The sequence below is a fragment of the Chiloscyllium punctatum genome, chromosome 33 (genome assembly GCF_047496795.1).
Source record: "Chiloscyllium punctatum isolate Juve2018m chromosome 33, sChiPun1.3, whole genome shotgun sequence".
Classification (NCBI taxonomy): domain Eukaryota; kingdom Metazoa; phylum Chordata; class Chondrichthyes; order Orectolobiformes; family Hemiscylliidae; genus Chiloscyllium; species Chiloscyllium punctatum.
In genome coordinates, this window is record NC_092771.1 from 12405464 (window position 1) to 12427183 (window position 21720).

General features: G+C 40.0%; 1 protein-coding gene across 3 annotated transcripts in view; it reads right to left on the reverse strand.

The window, feature by feature from the left end:
* The window catches only part of csk (C-terminal Src kinase), a 143232-nt gene that overhangs the window by 10765 nt on the left and 110747 nt on the right, over window positions 1-21720 (reverse strand). For all 3 annotated transcript variants that reach the window (XM_072553009.1, XM_072553011.1, XM_072553010.1), the window contains 6 exons: window positions 9884-9977; window positions 8116-8181; window positions 5413-5512; window positions 3930-4020; window positions 1499-1572; window positions 464-659 (listed from right to left, as the gene is read on the reverse strand). In XM_072553009.1, the coding sequence (XP_072409110.1) occupies window positions 464-659; window positions 1499-1572; window positions 3930-4020; window positions 5413-5512; window positions 8116-8181; window positions 9884-9977 (621 nt within the window). The remainder of the gene's footprint in view (window positions 1-463; window positions 660-1498; window positions 1573-3929; window positions 4021-5412; window positions 5513-8115; window positions 8182-9883; window positions 9978-21720) is intronic.

Consider the following 21720-nt stretch of genomic DNA (forward strand, 5'->3'; position numbering starts at 1 on the left):
TTAAGGTCTATACCATCTGGAAAGATGTTGCTGAATAGCTATACTTCGTTTTCTAAGATTACAGTGCACAAGACTATCTTACCATGTCACGTTGCCATTAGCAATTTCAGTTTGACTCATGCATGTCTGTTGCACACTTGTGACAGCTTGTCTTTACTTGATGTGATGTGGAAAACAGAGAAGAACAATGGAGAAAACTGAAGTAGTTACCCCCATAGTACACAGAACATTGCATTGCTCAACAACCATGCATTTCTTAGAAGACGACAGATTATCTGTATAACACCCAAAATAGCCTAGCAGTTGAAGTGCAGCTGCCAGGCCCTGCTGCAACATCTCTAGATCCATATTTTTGGAAAGAATATTATATTTTCCATAAATCAGCCACATGCCTCAGCAGGACACAAGTCAAAAAAGTACTTAAAATGTCTTGTTATACCTATTAACCAGTCATCATATTTACCTTTTCTTTAAGAGCCTCAGGTGCAGTCCATTTTACAGGGAGCTTCCCAGTGTCTTGCATTGAAGAAGCTTCTTTTGTCAGACCAAAATCACTAACTTTAGCTATATTATCCTCAGAGACCAGGACATTACGAGCAGCTAAATCTCTATGTACAAAATTATTTGCTTCCAAGTATTCCATTGCTTCACAGACATCACTGAAAAAGAAATCAAAATATTATTTAACATGGCAGATACAGGCAGAATTATTTTGAATAAAACATAAAATACTGCATCACTTATGCTCAAGACATGCATTCACTGTGGTGGAAACCAAACAGTTGCTAATTCTATATTAATATCTTTCATTCCTCTGATGAGAAAATTTATCTTATTTTCAAACTTGGGCTTGGTAATCTCTTAAGATAAATGAGGAAATTCCTGACACTTGCAGAAGAAATTCTAAACTTATTGCCACATCTAAACAAATATTTCTATAATGACATTAGTTTTCTTTGGGTCACTTTGGGTCCGTAATGTTTATAAGAGAAAAATGCAGAAATTAGAAAACCATTGCCAAATAATTTATAAATGCTAAGAGTTCTGCAGTTCCAGCTGCTAGTTATTTAATTAACAAAAGAACCAAATCAAGGGCAAGTGAACAGGTATGGGTTAGGTCCAATAATTGACTTAAGTCATGACATAATGACACTGACAGACATTGACTGAAAACATAAACGAACTTGTCCCCAGAACTAGTCAAAAGAACAGTAAGAGGGGACCATGAGGAAACAAAATGAATGACAGGTGCAACAATCTTGAAAAAAGTTTTGGACATTGGACATTGACATTTACAGTGGTCATACAGAAAGTAAGACGCATTTAACAAAAACTTGCAAGCACTGGCAATCAAATGGAACAGACAGAAAACTGTAATCATTACTACTCCCAGGAGCAGTGGTGTAAATTCTCCATCCATTTGTTCATTTCAGGTGTACCCTTTTCTTCGATTCCGAAAATTGCATACAGATCATGATTGCATGATTATAATACTCACATGGAAAACTTAAGTAAACAGTCTCCACCAAGGACAGACCTTCCTCTTGACCTCAGGTAATCCACCAAACTGCCCTGGTAGTCAACAGAAATTTAATTCTTATCACTGTCGTTTGAAACATCTGTATTGATCCAAGCACCCTGTATTCACAACATTCCTAAACATTTCACATGTGATGAGTTTTGGGGAGCAGTGAAGATTTATGGGGATCAAATTCTGTACCAGCAATGTTCCACAAAATGACTTGATCAATTTGTACGTGAAGCTGGTGAAACAAACTGAAGAAATACATTATGTCCAGTTAGCTGGATGGTTAATGCAAGGTTGAGAATAATGTAATAGTGTGGGTTGATTCCCATTCTGGCCAAGGAAGACTTACAAAGTGTGTTTAGTTCTGGCCAATAGTGGAAGGCTGTGGCAAAACACAGCAGGTTAACAAATGGCTCCAGATGAGGCTTCAATAAACAATGATCCATGACTTGCCTTCAGGCAAAAGGCACATGATTGAAAGAAAACTGCTTCAGGACATTTCAAAGTTTTTCCAAAGCCAGCTGTTTGAAGCAGGACAAATTTCTCACAGACAAATCTGACTACAGCAAAAAGGGTGACACGCCAAACATCAAATTAACTGACTAGAGACCAGTTAATTTGTTTAAAAAAAGCAGGCAAACAACTTGATTTTTTTTCAGTGTTAGTATCAGCAAGTACTTATATGTTTAACATCGCAACCCAGCATTTAAAAATAAATCACAACTTGAAAAAATGTCAGTGGGTCTACACCCACAGAATTAGTGTGGCTTTCCTCTCTGCAAATTCACTCCCTTTCGAGGGTTTTCTACTTCTTTATGACATAACTTCCACCTACAAGTAGTTAACTGTGTATATTGGCCCAAGACAAAATTTTCTGTTACTATTACTTTCTTTCTATTACTAACGGTAGAAAAACTGTCTGTGTACACCATCTCCTTTGAAATTCATAACAATTTTCAAGTCTGTACAGACAGATAAATACAAAAATCCAGAGGATGCTGTAAATAATCCAGTGTTTCTCCACTGGGTGCATTGCTGAATTATCTCAAGTCTGCAAACAAATAAAAAAATCACTAAATTGTCAAGAATTTTCCCTTTCACAATATTAGTCTTGCAGTAAAGATTGATGTTAAAAGTTTCCATTTTTGAAAAAGATGCAACTGGGTTTTTTGATAGCAGACTGGGTTAATAATTAGATTTTAAAACTTCCTGGTCCTGAAAACCTAATATTAAATTTTTCAAATTCTCCAACTTACTAAACATTGAGGAAAGATCTATTCTTAAAATTATATTTCAGTTTCTACATTCTATGTATATGCACTAATTCTATACTTCTACATGAAGATTATTTATTGCATTTTATTGGCTTGCAGGCTGCAAGTGCTTCAATGTGGTTGGTCCTTTATCCTGCTTAATAGCATCACTTTCTGCAAACTTGGAAATCTCCGATTCGGTGCCTGACGTAAAACAAAGGTGGAAAAGGGAAAATCCACGCTACAGACATGGTGTGATCTTTGGGAGCAACTCTAACTTCACAGCAAGCTTGGTCACTTGGACATCGACGACAAAATTGGGGTCAACAGTAAAACCCCCAAAACGCAGGAAAACACAGCTTAAAAAGATTAAATCTAAGTGCTTTTTCTAGTTCATAAAATTAAATTAAAAGCAATATTGATTTAGTGCACTTGATCCGAATTTTAAAACTGGCAGATCTATTTAAGTAATCTAGCATTAAGGAGTGCAGTTAATTTGAAGTACAAATCACATTACCAAGCAGCTGCATAAACTACAATAAATTCAAAAGGCTACTCAGTAAAAATGGTATTCTCACAACAAGATAGACCGTGCATTATAAGACATTTCTGTACCATTCAAAATGCAGAATTTTGATAAATATATGTCCTGCTTACGACTGCTGAAACTTTCTTGACAATTTTGTTCAGGAATACAATCAAAAGAAAAATTTAAACTGTAAATTTGCCCTGAGGAATTAATCAAAACTTGTGTCAAATACACAGTTGTTGGGTAAAAGAACTGAAACGAAGTAAGAATTTTTGCCCAAATGTCTGTGCTGATATCTGCCCTCGACAAAACAGAAGTTCGAAATCACTTCTACACAACTAGTTTCCACAGTCTTTCAAGCCCAATTCATCCATCTGCAAATCTAACTTCAAATGTTGACATAGTTCCTTTGGCAGACAATAACCCTGGAAGTGAATTCTACATTCCTATAAATGGTTTGGTAAAAGGGAAACAAGTTGATGCTGTAGAGATCCACAATGAAAGCCTTGGACTTCATGAATGTCACATATAGAACTGCAGAATTCTCAGATTAAAAATGAATAAGAACATGTCAGTTCAAGCCCTTCAATCTCCATATGTATTACAACCACACACTTACTTTTGCCATGTATTCTGTTACAATGTATAATGACCCGCCTTCTTCAACAATGACACCCAAAAGTTGAACTAAGTTTTTGTGACGGAGTTGCCTGTAAGAAAGGAAAATTGTTGAGTTTTTAAACACTTTTTAAAAACTTACAAAAACTCTAGTCAAGACAATTTTAACAAAAAAAAAACACATTACAGTACCTCAGAAAACCAAAATGTTAGCATTTCAGCTTGATTCGAAGTCAGTAACACTGAGCACACTTTATTTAATGACCACTCAAACTACTGAGATTTGATGCTGAGTGGGATTTCACAATAATCATCATGGAGACTGACTGACATGACCCAAGAAGTCAAAGGGAACCAAGTCAATTTTCTTGTCTAGAACTGACAATTACCAGACAGCAAACTCTCTTCCCTGCAGGCCATTAATAAACCTTTAAACATCTAACCTTGCTGCTTTTTCTCCCCCCATGGTGTCAGCCCACAGTTTTCAGTTTGTTGAATTTACTTTCAGAACATAACCTTGGATTTGCTCATCCAGTTCCTGAACTTACACTACCATGCAAAGGAAATCAAGATTCCAATGTAAAAATAAAAGCTGATATGCACTTGTGACAAAGCACAAAGTAAACAATTTGGTCAATCCATAGTTAAAAATCTTCCACACAATACAAAATAACAAGATATGGTTCCTTCAATTTTGTCATTTGAGCAATACGCTTAAATTGGAGAGATTCATCCATGAAATTTCATGGAAGTAAACATGACAGAATAATTGATAAATGTTGATCCAAGTGCACAAAGTGAACTGGCAGGGATACAGTGAAAGAGGCTATGGAATAAAAGGCAGCAGGCACCTGAAGAATTTAATTTTGCCACAATGGTTCAGAACTCAGACCAAAATCTGCATTTTTCAAAAAGAAATGCCAGGGTTGGAGGATCTGAGCTACAGGGAGAGGCTGAACAGGCTGGGACTGTTTTCGCTGGAGTGTCAGAAGCTGAGGGGTGACCTAATAGAGGTTTACAAAATTATGAGGGGCATAGATAGGATAAATAGACAAAGTCTTTTCCCTGGGGTTGGGGAGTCCAGAACTAGAGGGCATAGCTTTAGGGTGAGAGGGGAAAGATATAAAAGAGACCTAAGGGGCAACATTTTCACGCAGAGGGTGGTACGTGTATGGAATGAGCTGCCAGAGGATGTGGTGGAGGCCGGTACAATTGCAACATTTAAGAGGCATTTGGAAGGGTATATAAATAGGAAGGGTTTGGAGGGATATGGGCCAGGTGCTGGCAGGTGGGACTAGATTAGGTTGGGATGGCTGGTCTGTGTGGACAGGTTGGGCCGAAGGGTCTGTTTCCATGCTGTATATCCCTATGATTCTATAAGTAATACGACTTTCATTTCAAATGTTTGACACTAAGAATCACCATTTCAAAAATCTGTTTTATTTTGGAATTCAATAGATTAGAGAGTTAAATGTAGAACTTACGTCATTACAGAGGCTTCTGCAATGAATGCTTGGGCAGTTGCATCATGTTTGATGCATTTGACTGCTACTTTGTTGCCTCTATATTCACCCAACATCACATCTAGAGGAAAATAAACAGTTGAATCAAAAGAGGTGCATCATACACACCAAAATCTTGGACATGCAAAATAGAGTTTAATTTTTGAACTAGAAACCACGGTTAAGTAATCGAGACTCATAATAGATCAACAACAAATAAGGCAACACAGTCACAAGAAAACAAGACAGATGGTTAAGTATAACAAACCATTGTAGGACACTTAGAATCATAATCTGAATTGCTGAATGGTTACAGAATGGTCTTGCATATCTGTGCTGATCCTCTGAAGAAATTCACTAAATGGCACTCCCCTGAGATAAAGAATAGCCCTGCACATTGTGCCCTTTCAGATAATGATCCAATTCCCCTATCAAAGCTTCAAGTGATAGTACCTCCACTACATGGAGGCAGCATTTTCCCGATCATAAGCATGAACTGAAATGAAAATATTTTTTCGTGTTGCCATTGCTTCTTTTGAGGGAATGCTGATTCCAATCTATAATGGGGAGGTGCTGGTGTTGGGCTGGGGTGGACCAAGTTAAAAATCTCTCAGCACCAGGTTACAGCCCAGCAGGTGTATTTGGAAGCACGAGCTTTCAGAGCACTGCTCCTTCATCAGGTAACTAGTGGGGCAGGATCATAAGACACAGTATTTATGGCAAAACATCACAGTGACATTCAATTAAAACGATATATTGAACAAACTTAGATTGCAGTTAAGTCTTTCATCTTTTAGAATTGGTTTTAGTGAGGTGAATTTACATTTGCAGATACTTTCTATTTTTGTTCAAAAAGCACACAACTTACATGCAGTCAATCCACATAACATTTTATAAATGTTTGACTCAAGATTGAAATACAGACAGACTCTAACCTCACACCTTTAAAAAATTGTCTGAGCTGAGATGTCACTTTTTAAAAATAAAACCTTAAGTTATCTCAACAACGTGACTTAAAAATAGTTCTGGGATTTACATGTTAATGAACCTAAACCTGCAACCCATTCTATAAGATGAAAGACTTAACAGCAATCTAGGTTTATTCAAAATATCATTTTAATTGCATGACGTCGTGATCATTTGCACTAAAGTCTGTGTCTTATGATCCTGCCCCATGAGTTACTTGATGAAGGAACAGTGCTCTTAAAGCTAGTACTTCCAAATAACCTGTTGGGCTATAACCTGGTGTTGTGATTTTTAACCTGATCCCAACCTGATCTAGTTTCCTGAAGAAGGGCTGATGCCCGAAACGTCGATTCTCCTGTTCCTTGGATGCTGCCTGACCTGCTGCGCTTTTCCAGCAACACATTTTCAGCCCCAATCAAGATGACCCAAGAGCTGTCACCTATAGTAGCATCAGCATGCCTCTGAATCAGGTAAAAACAATGACTGCAGATGCTGGAAACCAGATTCTGGATTAGTGGTGCTGGAAAAGCACAGTAGTTCAGGTAGCATCCGGGGAGCAGTAAAATCAACGTTTCGGGCAAAAGCCCTTCATCAGGAATACAAGCAAAGTGCCTGAAGGGTGGAGAGATAAATGAGAGGAGGGTGGGGGGTGAGGAGAAAGTAGCATAGAGTACAATAGGTGAGTGGGGGAGGGGATGAAGGTGATAGGTCAGGGAGGGTGGTGGGGGAAGGTAGCAAAGAGTATAATGGGTGGATGGGAGTGGGATGAAAGTGATAGGTCAGAGAGGAGGGTGGAGTGGATAGGTGGAAAAGAAGATAGACAGGTCGGACAAGTCATGGGGACAGTGCTGAGCTGGAAGTTTGGAATTGGGGTGAGGTGGGGGGGAAAGGGAAATGAGGAAACTGTTGAAGTCCACATTGATGCCCTGAGGTTGAAGTGTTCCAAGGCGGAAGATAAGACGTTCTTCCTCCAGGCATCGGGTGGTGAGGGAGCGGCGGTGAAGGAGGCCCTCGACAGAGTGGGAGGGGGAGTTGAAATGTTGGGCCACAGGGCGGTGTGGTTGATTGGTGCAAGTGTCCCACAGATGTTCCACAAAGTGTTCTGCTTGGAGGCATCCAATCTCCCCAATGTAGAGGAGACCGCATCGGGAGCAACGGATACAATATCAGCCGGTCATACATTCAAATGCTACTCCCAGGAATTGATAACAGTCAAGGCTGATACTTTAGTGCCTTTCGGGCAGGAGTGAGAGCTTATCCACCTTCTCAGAATAGCTGCAAAAAATTGCATGACAGCAGTTGCAGAGGATTTCTTCTGATATTCAGCCTGATATTCATCCCTCAAGCACCAAACTCATTGCTAACTGCAGGACTGCGATGGGCAGACATTTCAAACTCTTCATATCACACAACTTTACTGGAAGCCCCAAAGTCATGCATCACAAATGCTGTATTTGCTGGGTAGATAGATCAAATGTTTGCCATATTAATAATGTTTAAAAACTGAGGGCAATTTCCATCTGATCACCCTCAATAAAAAGGCAAAATACATATTCTCAATGAATCGAAAATTAATATTTCAAAATCAAAGCAAATTCTCTCAAGTACAAAACAGTAGTTACTAACAGAACAAATGTACAAACATAGGAAACAGCTGAATTCCATGCATAGTAATGTCAAGTCAGCCCCCAAACCCAAACACATTAAGTTGCTACTTGCCTCCGAATTCTCCTTTGCCTATTGTTTGTAACAATTTGAGCTCCCTCATGCTTAGTGCCCATCCACCTAAAAAAACAAACACAATAAGAAATTGCCAAAAGCCGGCTACTGATGAAAATTCAGCTTTTGAAGGCTTTCAATATATCTAGATTTTTGAAGACAGTGAATAATTTTAATAATGAAATGACTGAACCAAATAGAATATTGCTACGATGCACATGCAGCAGAACAGGCCATTCAAAGTGTCTATACACAGGATGCTGCCATCAGCCTAAATATAGGGACACGATTCATACTTAGCGAGTTTTGAGAAGATTTGTAGTTCAGGTTGAGATTTTGGATGTAGGTTTGCTCACTGTGCTGCAAGCTTCATTTCCAGACGTTTCATTATCCTACTAGGTGACATCTTCAGTGGACCTCAGGCAAAGCAATGCTGAGAATTCCTGCTTTCTATTTATATGTTTGGGTTTCTTTGGGTTGGTGATGTCATTTCCTGTGGTGAAGTCACACCTCCCGTTCCTTTTCTCAGGGGGTGGTAGAGGGGTCTAACTATGTGTTTGTTGATAGATTGAAATGCCATGCGTCTAGGAATTCTCATGCATGTCTTTGTTTGGCTTGTCCTAAAATGGAAGCTGCATCAGAATATTATTTCAGTGAGCCAACACACATTGCAGCACAGAGAAACCATGCAGAGCAAAGAAAAATCACCGAAAGTGTTCTCAAAAAGAACTGGTACCCAATGAACACAGTCCACCGATTTCTCAGCAACAAACCCAAACAAGCAGACAAAGCATGTCCAGAAACCCTAGCCACTCTCCCCTGCACCAAAGACATCTCAGAAATGACTGCCAGACTACTCAGACCCCTCGGCATCATGGTCGCCCACAAACCCACCAACACACTAAAACAGCAGCTAATGAACTTGAAAGACCCTATACAGACAACGAGCAAAGCTAATGTCATTTACAAAATACAAAGGACTGTAACAAACACTACAATGGACAAACAGGCAGAAAACTAGCCACCAGGATACATGAACATCAACTAGCCACAAAAAGACATGACCCACTCTCACTAGTATCCTCACATATGGATGAGGAAGGACACCACTTTGACTAGGACAACACATCCAAGGACGAGCCAAACAAAGACATGCACGATAATTCCTAGAAGCATGGCATTCCAACCGGAACTCTCTCAACAAACACATCGAATTAGACCCCATCTACCATCCCCTGAAAAAAGGAATAGGAAGTGTCGCTTCACCACAGGAAATGACATCACCAACTCAAAGAAGAACCAACTTTATAAACAGAAAGCAGGAATTCTCAGCATTGCTTCGCTTGAGGCCCACTGAAGACGTTACCTAGTAGGGTAATGAAATGTCTGGAAATAAACCTTGCAGCTCAATGAGCAAACTTACATCCAATGATTCATACTCCCAAGCACGATTTCTTCGTGTCATTTCATGCACGAGGTCACGACACAGCATATGTGCACATCTCGTGGTGGCATTCACAATGAATATGGCTCTTCAATCATCAATTCATTTCAGGAGAAGAACACCTGTTAGTATCATGCTGTCACAATGAAGACCATGCCATCAAACGCCATCCCACGGAGTGCATTACAGAGTTTGTGTGAACATCTGTGCCTGTGCGCATCTGTCAATGTACACCTGTGCTTTTGCCTGTGTGCACGTGTACAGGGTGGAGGTTAAGGAGGCCAAAATAAATCAGCATTTTCAGGTTTCAAACTTGCCACTCACTTCTGGAGAACTCATCCTGGGCTGCCACTGTCCCTTCCATAAGCTTCGGAGTGATGAGACGCGTACACAACCCATCAGCATCCATGGTGTAATGCTAAACATGGGAACAAACAAACAATAAAAATGGACAGAAGGTAAAGATGTTGTCATCAATCCAACAGAATTTAAAACATGCCAGATTCCTTGTGTCATACTGCATCTGCAGCTGACTTGTTCACTGTGCTGTATATTGCTTAAGGTTGCAGACGCAAATCAGACATCAATAATCCAGTGACTGCTTGCTACAAATTTTATTCCCTTTGGAGTAATAGTTGTCCTTTCCTTGAGCAATGAAGCAAATTCTTCAATGTTATCTCCCTTCTGATTTAAACTAATGGTCCATTGTCTGCTCCTTATAAAAGTACTAGTTCACAGAAAGGAAAAAAGATACACAAGAGTAGAAGTCAGGATTTAAAAAAAGAACTTGGAGACGCTGAATTTCACCATCCTCACTTGAGGAATGGCCTTCTTGCACCACTTTCAACAACAAGCAATACTTTTTAGTATTGGTAAATGGGAGTGAAGCTTTATGAAGGGCACTACCTGGATTGAAGAAAACAAAATGACATAACCTTTATAACATTTTTTTTATGATGGGGGGGGGGGGGGGGGAGAAGAGAAGGGAAAGAGAACAGTCCTAGTGCAGGACAAATTTTTCTTTGGGAAATCCATTTGACGTGGATGAGTTGGACCAAAGGGTCTGTTTCCGTGCTCTATGACACTGACTATGACACAAAGACTTTCCTGAAGTCATACAACTGGTGATAACTGCTTGCTTTGTTGACAAGTTTTGAGAGTTTGCTTTATTTAATTTTCAGTTCAGGGACTATAAGCCTTCAAGAAAGGCAGAGCAGCTAATCTCTCTTACTTCTTACTTCTGCAAGTAACTGTCTAAGCTCAGGGCAAAAGCGATTTGTTCTCATGAAAGAGAGACTGAAGGAACATCTTGTTATTGTAGTTCCTGAGGAAGCTGTCTCTGAAAATATGCTACAGGCAACAGATTTGACCACATGGCCAGAACATCAGAGTGACAGATCTGGGAGCACGAGTCTTCATCTTTTTGCCTTCAAGAATAACCCATTGGCCAAACTGGGATTTTTCCACCAGAAGTCAACCTCTGCAGAGAAATCCTTTTTTCTCAGCCTGAAGTATGCGTTTGTATCTTTTTTGGAATATCTGGAGAGATAAGCATTTATTTTTCTACATGAACAACTGTGAATATGAAATGATTAATACATTTTTACTGAATCTAAGTCTTGTTTCAATAATAAGCCATTAACTGTGTTTATTAAGAACCCTGGTTAATTCATGTTTTTATTTAATAATTGAATAAAAATTAGGCATTTAACTGGCTGTCTCAGTAACTGGAAGTACAATTCTTATTTTGTGACCTGGAAAGTAGTGACACTAGATAACAGTGGATTCTTACAGCCGTGGCTGTAAAAGACTGTAAATTTGCATATTAAATATAATAAGTTTCCACTTTAAATATCAAAAGGAAATAAATAGTTTGAAAGTAAAGAAAAGAAGCTTGAATTTTTAATGTATTTGAAAATAATTTAAACGTTTGATATTATGGAGACAGATATATGAACTGATAAATGATTAGGAACCTCAATACAACTGAAATATCAGTCATACCGAGTTTCCTAATCATTGTACACATCTTGAAAATTAGTTTAATGAATTAATGATGCTTTTGAACATAAATCATTTAGGGCAGCATGGCGACAGTGGTTAGCACTACTGCCTTATCGTACCAGGGACCTGGATTTGATTTTAGCAGACTCTGCAGTTTGCATGTTCTCCCGTATTTGTGAGTGTTTCCTCTGGGTGCTCTGGTTTCCTCCGAGAGGTTGAAGATGTGTAGGGGTCATAGGAATTTGGAGGGGGGGTGGTGGTGGTGGTGTCCCATTAGGGTGCTATTTGGAGGGTCAGTATCAACTAAATGGGCTTAATGGCCTCCATCTGCACTGTAGGAATACTATGATCGATTTGGATTGACATCCACTAAGTGGGAAAGAAGAAAACCAAAAATCATGAATAAGGTGACTGAAAAAGTTGTTAAAAATTTATAATATTGATTGAGATACTTTTGAAGAGAAAGTGAGGACTGCAGATGCTGGAGATCAGAGTCAAATATTGTGATGCTGGCAAAGCACAGCCAATCAGGCAGCATCTGAGGAGCAGGAGAGTAGATGTTTCGAGCATAAGCTCTTCATCAGGAGTCAGACATTCAAGGACAAAAGGGCAACTGGGGAGAGAATAGGGCCCCTCAAAGAGCAGCAAGGCAGCCTTTGTGTGGAGCCTCAGAAAATGGGGGAAATACTAAATGAGTATTTTGCATCAGTATTTACTGTGGAAAAGGATATGGAAGATGTAGACTGTAGGGAAATAGATGGTGACATCTTGCAAAATGTCCAGATTACAGAGGAGGAAATGCTGGATGCCTTAAATCGGTTAACAATGGATAAATCCCCAGGACCTGATCAGATGTACCCGAGAACTCTGTGGGAAGCTAGAGAAGTGATTGCTGGGCCTCTTGCTGAGATATTTGTATCATCGATAGTCACAGGTGAGATGCCAGAAGACTGGAGGTTGGCAAACGTGGTGCCACTGTTTAAGAAGGGCAGTAAAGACAAGCCAGGGAACTATAGACTGGTGAGCCTGACCTGTGGTGGGCAAGTTGTTGGATGGAATCCGGAGGGACAGGATGTACATTTATTTGGAAAGGCAAGGACTGATTAGGGATAGTCAACATGGCTTTGTGCGTGGGAAATCATGTCTCACAAACTTGATTGAGTTTTTTGAAGAAGTAACACAGAGGATTGATGAGGGCAGAGCAGTAGACTTCAGTAAGGCGCTCGACAAGGTTCCCATGGGAGACTGATTAGCAAGGTTAGAGGTCATGGAATACAGGGAGAACTAGTCGTTTGGATACAGAATTGGCTCAAAGGTAGAAGACAGAGGGTGGTGGTGGAGGGTTATTTTTCAGACTGGAGGCCTGTGACCAGTGGAGTGCCACAAGGATCGGTGCTGGGTCCTCTATTTTTTGTTGTTTACATAAATGACTTGGATGCAAACATAAGAGGTACAGTTAGTAAGTTTGCAGATGACACCAAAATTGGAGGTGTAGTGGACAGCGAAGAGGGTTACCTCAGATTACAACAGGATCTGGACCAGATGGGCTAATGGGCTGAGAAGTGGCAGATGGAGTTTAATTCAAATAATTTTGCGAATGATACGAAAGTTGGTGGAGTTGTTGACAGTGAGGAAGGATGTGTCAGGTTGCAGCGGGATATAGATAAGCTGTAGAGCTGGGCAGAAAGGTGGCAAATGGAGTTCAATGTGGTTAAGTGTGAGGTGATTCACTTTGGTATGAGTAACAAAAAGATGGGGTACTGGGCTAATGGTCGGATACTTGGTAGTGTGGATGAGCAGAGGGATCTTGGTGTCCATGTACACAGATCTCTGAAAGTTGCCACTCAGGTAAATAGTGTGGTGAAGAAGGCATATGGCGTACTGGCTTTTCTTGGTAGAGGAATTGAATTCCGGAGTCCTGAGATCATGTTGCAGTTGTATAAGACTCTGGTGCGGCTGCATCTGGAGTATTGTGTGCAGTTTAGGTCGCCATACTATAGGAAGGATGTGGAGTCACTGGAACGGGTGCAGAGGAGGTTTACCAGGATGTTGCCTGGTATGGTAGGAAGATCGTATGAGGAAAGGCTGAGGCACTTGGGGCTGTTTTCATTGGAGAAAAGAAGGTTTAGGGGTGACTTGATAGAGGTGTACAAGATGATTAGGGGTTTAGATAGGGTTGACCATGAGAACCTTTTTCCACGTATGGAGTCTGCTATTACGAGGGGACATAGCTTTAAATTAAGGGGTGGTAGGTATAGGACAGATGTTAATGGTAGATTCTTTACTCAGCGAGTCACGAGTTCATGGAATGCCCTGCCAGTAGCAGTGGTGGACTCTCCCTCTTTATGGGCATTTAAACAGGCATTGGATAGGCATATGGAGGATAGTGGGCTAGTGTAGGTTAGGTGGGCTTTGATCGGTGCAACATCGAGGGCCGAAGGGCCTGTACTGCGCTGTATTTTTCTATGTTCTATGTTCTAAATGCCAGGTGCTGCAGTTTGGGAAAGCAAATCTTAGCAGGACTTATACACTTAATGGTCAGGTCCTAGGGAACGTTGCTGAACAAAGAGACCTTGGAGTGCAGATTCATAGCTCCTTGAAAGTGGAGTCGCAGGTAGATAGGATAGTGAAGGCGGCGTTTGGTATGCTTTCCTTTATTGGTCAGAGTATTGAGTACAGGAATTGGGAGGTCAGGTTGCGGCTGTACAGGACATTGGTTAGGCCACTGTTGGAATATTGCATGCAGTTCTGGTCTCCTTCCTATTGGAAAGATGTTATGAACTTGAAAAGGTTCAGAAAAGATTTACAAGGATGTTGCCAGGGATGGAGGATCTGAGCTACAGGGAGAGGCTGAACAGGCTGGGGCTGTTTTCCCTGGAGCGTCGGAGGCTGAGGGGTGACCTTATAGAGGCTTACAAAATTATGAGGGGCATGGATAGATAAATAGACAAAGTCTTTTCCCTGGGGTCAGGGAGTCCAGAAATAGAGGGCATAGGTTTGGGGTGAGAGAGGAAAGATATAAAAGAGACCCAAGGGGCAACTTTTTCACTCAGAGGGTGGTACGTGTATGGAATGAGTTGCCAGAGGAAGTGGCGGAGGCTGGTATATGAATAGGAAGAGTTTGGAGGGATATGGGCAGAGTGCTGGCAGGTGGGACTACATGGGGTTGGGATATCTGGTTGGCATGGGCGGGTTGGACAGCAGGGTCTGTTTCCATGCTGTACATCTCTATGACTCTCCTGTTCCTCGGATGCTGCCTGACCAGCTGTGCTTTTGCAGCACCACAATAGTTGACTGAGATACTTTTGAGTTCACTGTGCTCACATATCTGCAAAATATCACACAAATAGGATTCATGGTCATTTCACTCCCTATCAATTTTTTTACTCCCCAAATATATATTCAAATGTTTTCTGTAGTCATACCGTACAGAGCAATTAAGTCTTATTGAACCAAGATGCTGAAATGCATGCTCAAAGTATTTTATTGGAAGCATATTACTTTTTGCACTAGAAATAACACTAAGATTGAAGTGACCTCATTCAATGATATGTAAACACATTCCTGAACCATTCTGTACAGACCAACCATTAGTGCAAATTACAGCATTCCTCTTTAGAAACTAGTCAGTTGATATTTAAGATGGCGAAAACGGAATTCGATTTAAACATCCCCTTTCGTTGCAAATACTGTTTACGTACATCTCCAAATGACATTTGAGATGTAGATCACCAAATAAAGCACTACATTTCTCAATGAACACTGCAACATAAGAAGAACAAGCACTTAGCTTCACATCCAGACAAAACTCCTCTCCAGCCAACCGGGAAAGGCATCAAATGATGACCAATTGACAATGATTACTAGAAAAATAAAATCATTCATGGGATGATAGGCCAACATTTATTGCTCATCCCAAACTGCCCTGGAACTGGATGACTCGCTTGGGTACTTCAGGTGTTTAACAGTCAAACATATTGTTGAGAAACTGGAGAAACATGAACCAGACCAAGTAAAAATGGCAAATTGTCTTCCCGTAAGATAGTTAGTGAAGCAGCTGGGATTTTACAACAATCAATACTGGTTATATGATCACCATTAAACTAGCTATTATTTTAATTTCAGTGAATTCAATTTCACTATCTGCCATGGTGAGAGTCAAAATGTTCCCAGAACAACTGCTCAGGATTTTGGATTACTAATCCAATGACGTTACGACTAAGGCACCACCTCCTCTCCTATTTAAATGGAGTGAAGATAAGTAATTCAACAGCAAGTTTCAAAACCGTATCTGCAAGGATACAAGGACTGTACCATGTACAATGCTGTTAAGTGAAGATTGAAAGCAGTTAAATACTGCAAAACCTTTGTGTCCTTTTACCTAGTGTTAACAGCAGATTGCCTGCCAAAAGCCTGGAATAACCTGTTTACCAGTTTATGAATGTATCTATACTTTAAGGACGAGGGCAGTTCAAGGCAGCTTGAACTTGCTAGTTTCTCAAGAGCAATTAGGGATGGGCAACAAATATTCGCTTTGCTAGTATACCCACATTCCATAAAAGAAAAACATGGGCTGTTTCTTTTTTTCAATTGCATTCTGAAATAACTATATAGGCTTATCTTTTGCTAAAAAATTATTGCATTCTAAAGAACACAAACAAACCAAACTGGTACCAGGGCACACCACAAGAAAGGAAATATTATGCTATCACTTTTTTTTTCCAAGTTCATTCACAGGATGAGGGCGTCACTGACTAGACAGCATTTATTGTCCACTTTGAACTGCCCAGACAAGTAACAGATGCAGGACTGAGTCTTCTGTGGGCTAGACCAGGTAAAACTGGCAATATCCGTCCATCTAAGGCATCAACAATAGTCTTGTGGTCATCATTAGACTCTTAATTCCAAATTTTTCTTGAATTCAAGTTCCACCATCTGTGATAAAGAGATCCAAAACCAGCTCTCCAGGTTGTTACCTAGGTCTCCAGATTAACAGTACGGTGATAATACCACCAGACCATCGCCTTCCTTCTGCTCCTTTCTTTGGCAGACTACTTGACCCCCAGCCTAATTTGTAATTGTCTAACTCATTTTCACCACCATGTCTTGTGCCTCATTTTCTTTCTGATTCAGTGCATATGCAATGCTTGGATGTTCTCCTCCATATGCTCATTTTGAGCAACATTATTTTCCAAGTGCACATGTACGTCAATTTGTAGCCTTAGTTTAGTGAGGCAATTTGCAAATAGTTTCAAATGAACTTGTATTCAAAAGTCAAAGTTGATATACCTGCAGCTATAGCTTGCTCAAATGCTGTGCAATTTATAAAATTACTTATAGTGAAGGTGTCATGCTCCAAATGAGCATTATGACAGTCTTTCTCTCGTCCCTCTATTCAATGAGTCACAACATAAATTTAACAATTTTTTTTAAACAAGTCACAATATGGCAAATTGTTTGTTTCAACTACACTAAAGAAACCCTGCTTGACAGACCTTTTCACTCCAGGTGTAATAAAACAATTCTCAATTTATTATAAAACAAAACCCATTGAATGAAGATGCAGAATTCATTATCATTTATAATGCATAAATATAATTTCATTTTTCCTCTTTAAACAATCCGAAACATACACTAACTTCAACTGATAAAAAAAAAGTTTCTCTCTCCTCATGCTATTCACTTCAAAAAAAAAACAATTTATGGCCAAAGGTAGATATTCTCAAAGGCAAAAATGATAAGGTCCAGAATGATCTGTAGTCTTGTGGTCTTGTATGTATAGTGAAGTCACTAATTATGCACAGTTGTCTATGGTTTTGGTAGACACAACTTGCTCAGGAAACAAAACATTGAGGAGTTTTTTTTCAGTCACTCATTTCCTAAAGCACCATCAGGCTACACATCAAATTCACCACAATGATGTTTCAGAAACATGTGACAAGCTGGGCAGCTTTTACTTGAAAGGTTTGTCCCAACTAACTGTAAAGTGTCTTCAAGTCTACGAGCATCCTTCAAACAGGACAGCCATAAAACACAGTGGTACAACAGTCAGTGGTTTTTCCCAAAGGGAGTTGAAGAACCAATGAGCAGCAACTATCAAATCACATGAGTTCCAATGGTGGAAAAACTGCAATGTCTTTTCATTGAACCTAAAGAAAATAATGGCACCACCGCCACCCCCCCCACCCCCCCACCTCCAATCTCAAGTACTCAAAATATTTAGCTTATGCAGGGGCTAAACAACAGTGTCAATTGAGAAATCTAATGCAGAAGGTTCACAAGTTAAACTCTCTATGGCCTGTAATGCACATGCCCTTGAACTGGTAAAATTCACAATCTTCTCAACATCTGTGTACTTATAGCAAATTGCTACAAATGTCAGATGCAGCTAACCCGAGGATGCAGAAGCACCAACTAGTGCACATCAAAGCTAAATAACTTGAAAGAGGAGATTCAAGTGAATCATCTTGGTGGTATCAATTTTCTCTGCAGAAAAAGCAGACCTTGGCTATTGATATCCTCAAAGAGCTGTTGCATTTGAATTTCTATAGTACTTCAATACCAAGAAATCAATTTGTCATGTTTGCGCCAAAAAACAAGAATACAAAAAGTCTTTATTCATGGTTCTCAGACTATGCACAAAGAATATTATAGCAAGGTTATTCAAACTATTAGCTCTGAAAATTGCTGTCATGTTACTGGCAAAGTGCAAAAGCAAACATGACAGCCTCACGTATGGAGCGGAGATACTGATTAGAGACAAACTCCTTGTGCTACACTTAAACTTGTTCCTGTGTCTGACAATGAGAGAATAGCTGCAAGTATTCTCAAAATATTCTGTTCGTAAGCCATTTTAGAACCAAGGTGCCACTACATCCAAGCGATCAGTGAATAAGCAATAGTCAACATCCTCTGGCAGTTTGCCCTCAAAAGTCAAAAAATATCTCACTTCAGGTCAAGCACAGCAAGAGGCCAGGGATGACTGAAGCTTCGTGTTCAGGTGTAAAGCCACCGATTTTTGAAGTTCTAAAATTTTTCTGGATTTGGTAATAAAATTAAAAATCGCACCACTAAACAGGACTTGGTTGGAAGTTCAAGACCCTCCTGTCAGGGAGGCTGAAAAGGTAGTTCAGTAGTGCATAGCTAAAGTACTCTGGTTGCAACCACTGGCAGAAAAGTGTGGCACTGGAGAAGCGCATGTGGTCAGGCAGCATCCGAGGAGCTCTTTCAGGCAACACTGGGTACTAGGGTATTATAAACTCTGAAGTTCCACAGAAGTTTTTTTAATGGTAAACAGGCACCTCAACATGTGACAGAGTATACCAACTTCATAAAAGCATGACAACAAGAGCTATGATTTTGCAGCCAAGAAGGGTGTGTAAAGCCAAGGTTTCCCAAATTAGATATTTGCATTACTGGATGAAAATTCCGTGTTCTTTTCAGAAGTGTCCGTACTCAAACTGTCAGCATCTTCATTTGACCATTCTCCCAGTAAGGTTACCAACCTGTGAAATTAAGAGCTTTCCATTTATTGAAAACTTGCTATTTAGCCTATAAAGTCTCAGCTTCAAAGGGAATCTTAACTTTTAATTTTCTTAAAGATGTTAAGCATATTGTTACATCATAACTAATGCCCAAGAAGAAAAAAAATTAAACGCAATCTGTAAAGTCAAAGATAACAATTGGTAATGCAAAAAAAGTACTGTGGAATAGCAATAGTCAGATCCCTCCAAGACGGCTAATTGCTACTGGCCTTGTAATACTAATCCATAACCCATCACAGGTTTCTTTCCATGTTATTTAATGGAGCCCTAAACTCGTAAAAAGTATATCACAGCCTGTAGACCACAAACCCAAAACATGGACTGAACCATGGCTTGCATAAGTCAAAAATGTTGTTCATTGATGCTTTCAGTACATCCATACAACTTTAAAGGTGCAGTTGCTTTTTTTATATACACACTTCAGATTCGGTTATGAAATGGAGCACTATTACACAAGGATAAGCAATGCAATGCCCCTTAAAAGGTTTTATACTTTTAAAGCATTGGTTCAACATTTAACTAAATGCTGTCCTCAGGGACAAAAAGGCATTCAACTCTGAACTCACTGACTAATATCACAATAAAAACCCCAACTTATCAAATAAAAACCCCAACTTATCAAATAAAAAGCAGGAGCATTCAACTACAGTTTCACCAAGAAAAACATACTTATGATTTCCTCTAAATGGACAGGCAGCATTCTGACTTGGTGTAAATATATATACACACATCTGTTCTGCATTAATAATGAAACTATAACTTCTTTTAAAAAAAAATTCATTCACTGAGAATAGAAATAATTCATTTTATTACAACTGTAACTAAGATTTTTACAGAAGACAAAAGCTTGAGTTTTCCACAAAAACGATAGTACTCCAAATACTGGAAAATCAGAAACAAGATGCTGGAAATACTCAAGTCTCGCAGCATCTGTATTGGGGAAAAAAGACAATTACATTTCACACTGTATCATCGTAGAATTGGCGACAGTGGGAGGGGAAGGATCCTACTGCCTTCCTATCACTCCTACCAGGGACCTATTGGAGGAAAGGTTCATGGACTGACTTCACACTGTGCTGCCAATTATGCACTTTCAAAGGCTCAAGACCAGACATCCGGAAGAATGAGCTAGCTGCATCCCATAATGCTCTTCTCCATCCACTCTCCCACCATTGCTCACCGCTAGCCTTGGCTCGTCATGATCCAAGGTCTTGGGTGGTTACATTACTGGCAGCAGCAATTACCTCCCTGGTGGCACCTCAAATCAGAGAAGACCTACCAGCTTCTGATTAGTTGGCATCTCTGGGTGAGTAGGCCCTCTGCCAGTGGGGACACGTGATGCTGAGGAAAGTCTATTAGAATCGCAGGTCCCTTTAAAGGTCAAATCAGAACATATTTTCTAATTAACCTGTTCAGAGATGTAATTACACACCAGTGGGGCATGGGGAACTTGAACCCAGGCCTCCCACTTCAGCAGTAGCTCCAATGCCATTGGACCACAAAAACCCCAAAAGTCAAGCAGAAGGTATTTTCTCATCCACCTTTTCACTTGTTATTGCACACTTCCGGAGCAGGTATGACTTGAATGTGGACCTCCCCTGGTCCAGGGATAGAGACACTACCACTGCGCCACAAAAACTCCCCTATAAAAGCTCCCGAGTTGATTAAGAGCAGGTGATGTTCGTTGAACTTTTATAACAGGCTGGGGATTTAGGAGTTTTTCTGGTGCAGAGATAGCAACTCTGCTTCTGAGTCAGAAATCCTGGGTTCAAGTCCCACCTGAACAGACTGCTTTAAAAAAAAGTTCAGAATCTTAACTGCTTGAATAGATGGATTAAAATAGACAACAGCTGTTAGGCCTTGTCATGGTGTAGCAGTTGTGTCCTTACCTCTGTGCCAGGAAGATTGGGTTCAAGAACCATCTGCTCCAAACATGTGTCTTAACATGTCTGAACAGGTTGGTTTTACAGAAAAACAGGATTCTTCCCTGGGGAAGTTACCTTCTGGACAGGGAAAGGTGGAAACTGGTGGTTGTACTGAACCATTGATTAACATTCTTGCTAATCTCAAAAGCTTTCATTGCTGAATTCAACATATGAATACCAGTCTGTTAAACAAGATCCATCATTGCCAGCATGTAATGTGGCAGGCCTTCCCCAATGAATGTGACATGATTCTTGCCAACTTTCCAGCAAGCAGACCTCCACTTGTCCTTTAGCAGACCATTTCTGGAGCATATTTGAGTCAGAATCCAAATACCTTCCGTTCTTTGATACTTTAAACTAGTTCAAGTGCGGACATTTCAAGCCAATCTCGTGCTGCAGTATTTGAAATTCCACATTTAAAGCTGATGTATTTTAACAATCTGAAAGCAGATTTCAACTTATCAGTACAAGAAATCATTGCAAAGCTTCCTTTCGTTGCACCTACATGTACACATCTTTGACTATTTTTAAATCACTAACAGTTGCACTTTTCTTTGCAAAATAAGTGAAAGGTACATAGACTAGATACAATCAAATTAGTTACCTCGTATGCCGAGAGATACATTTGCAAATTTCTGTGCCCAAATGAATTATCCCAGATTTCTACTAGTGTAATGCTGTGCCATTT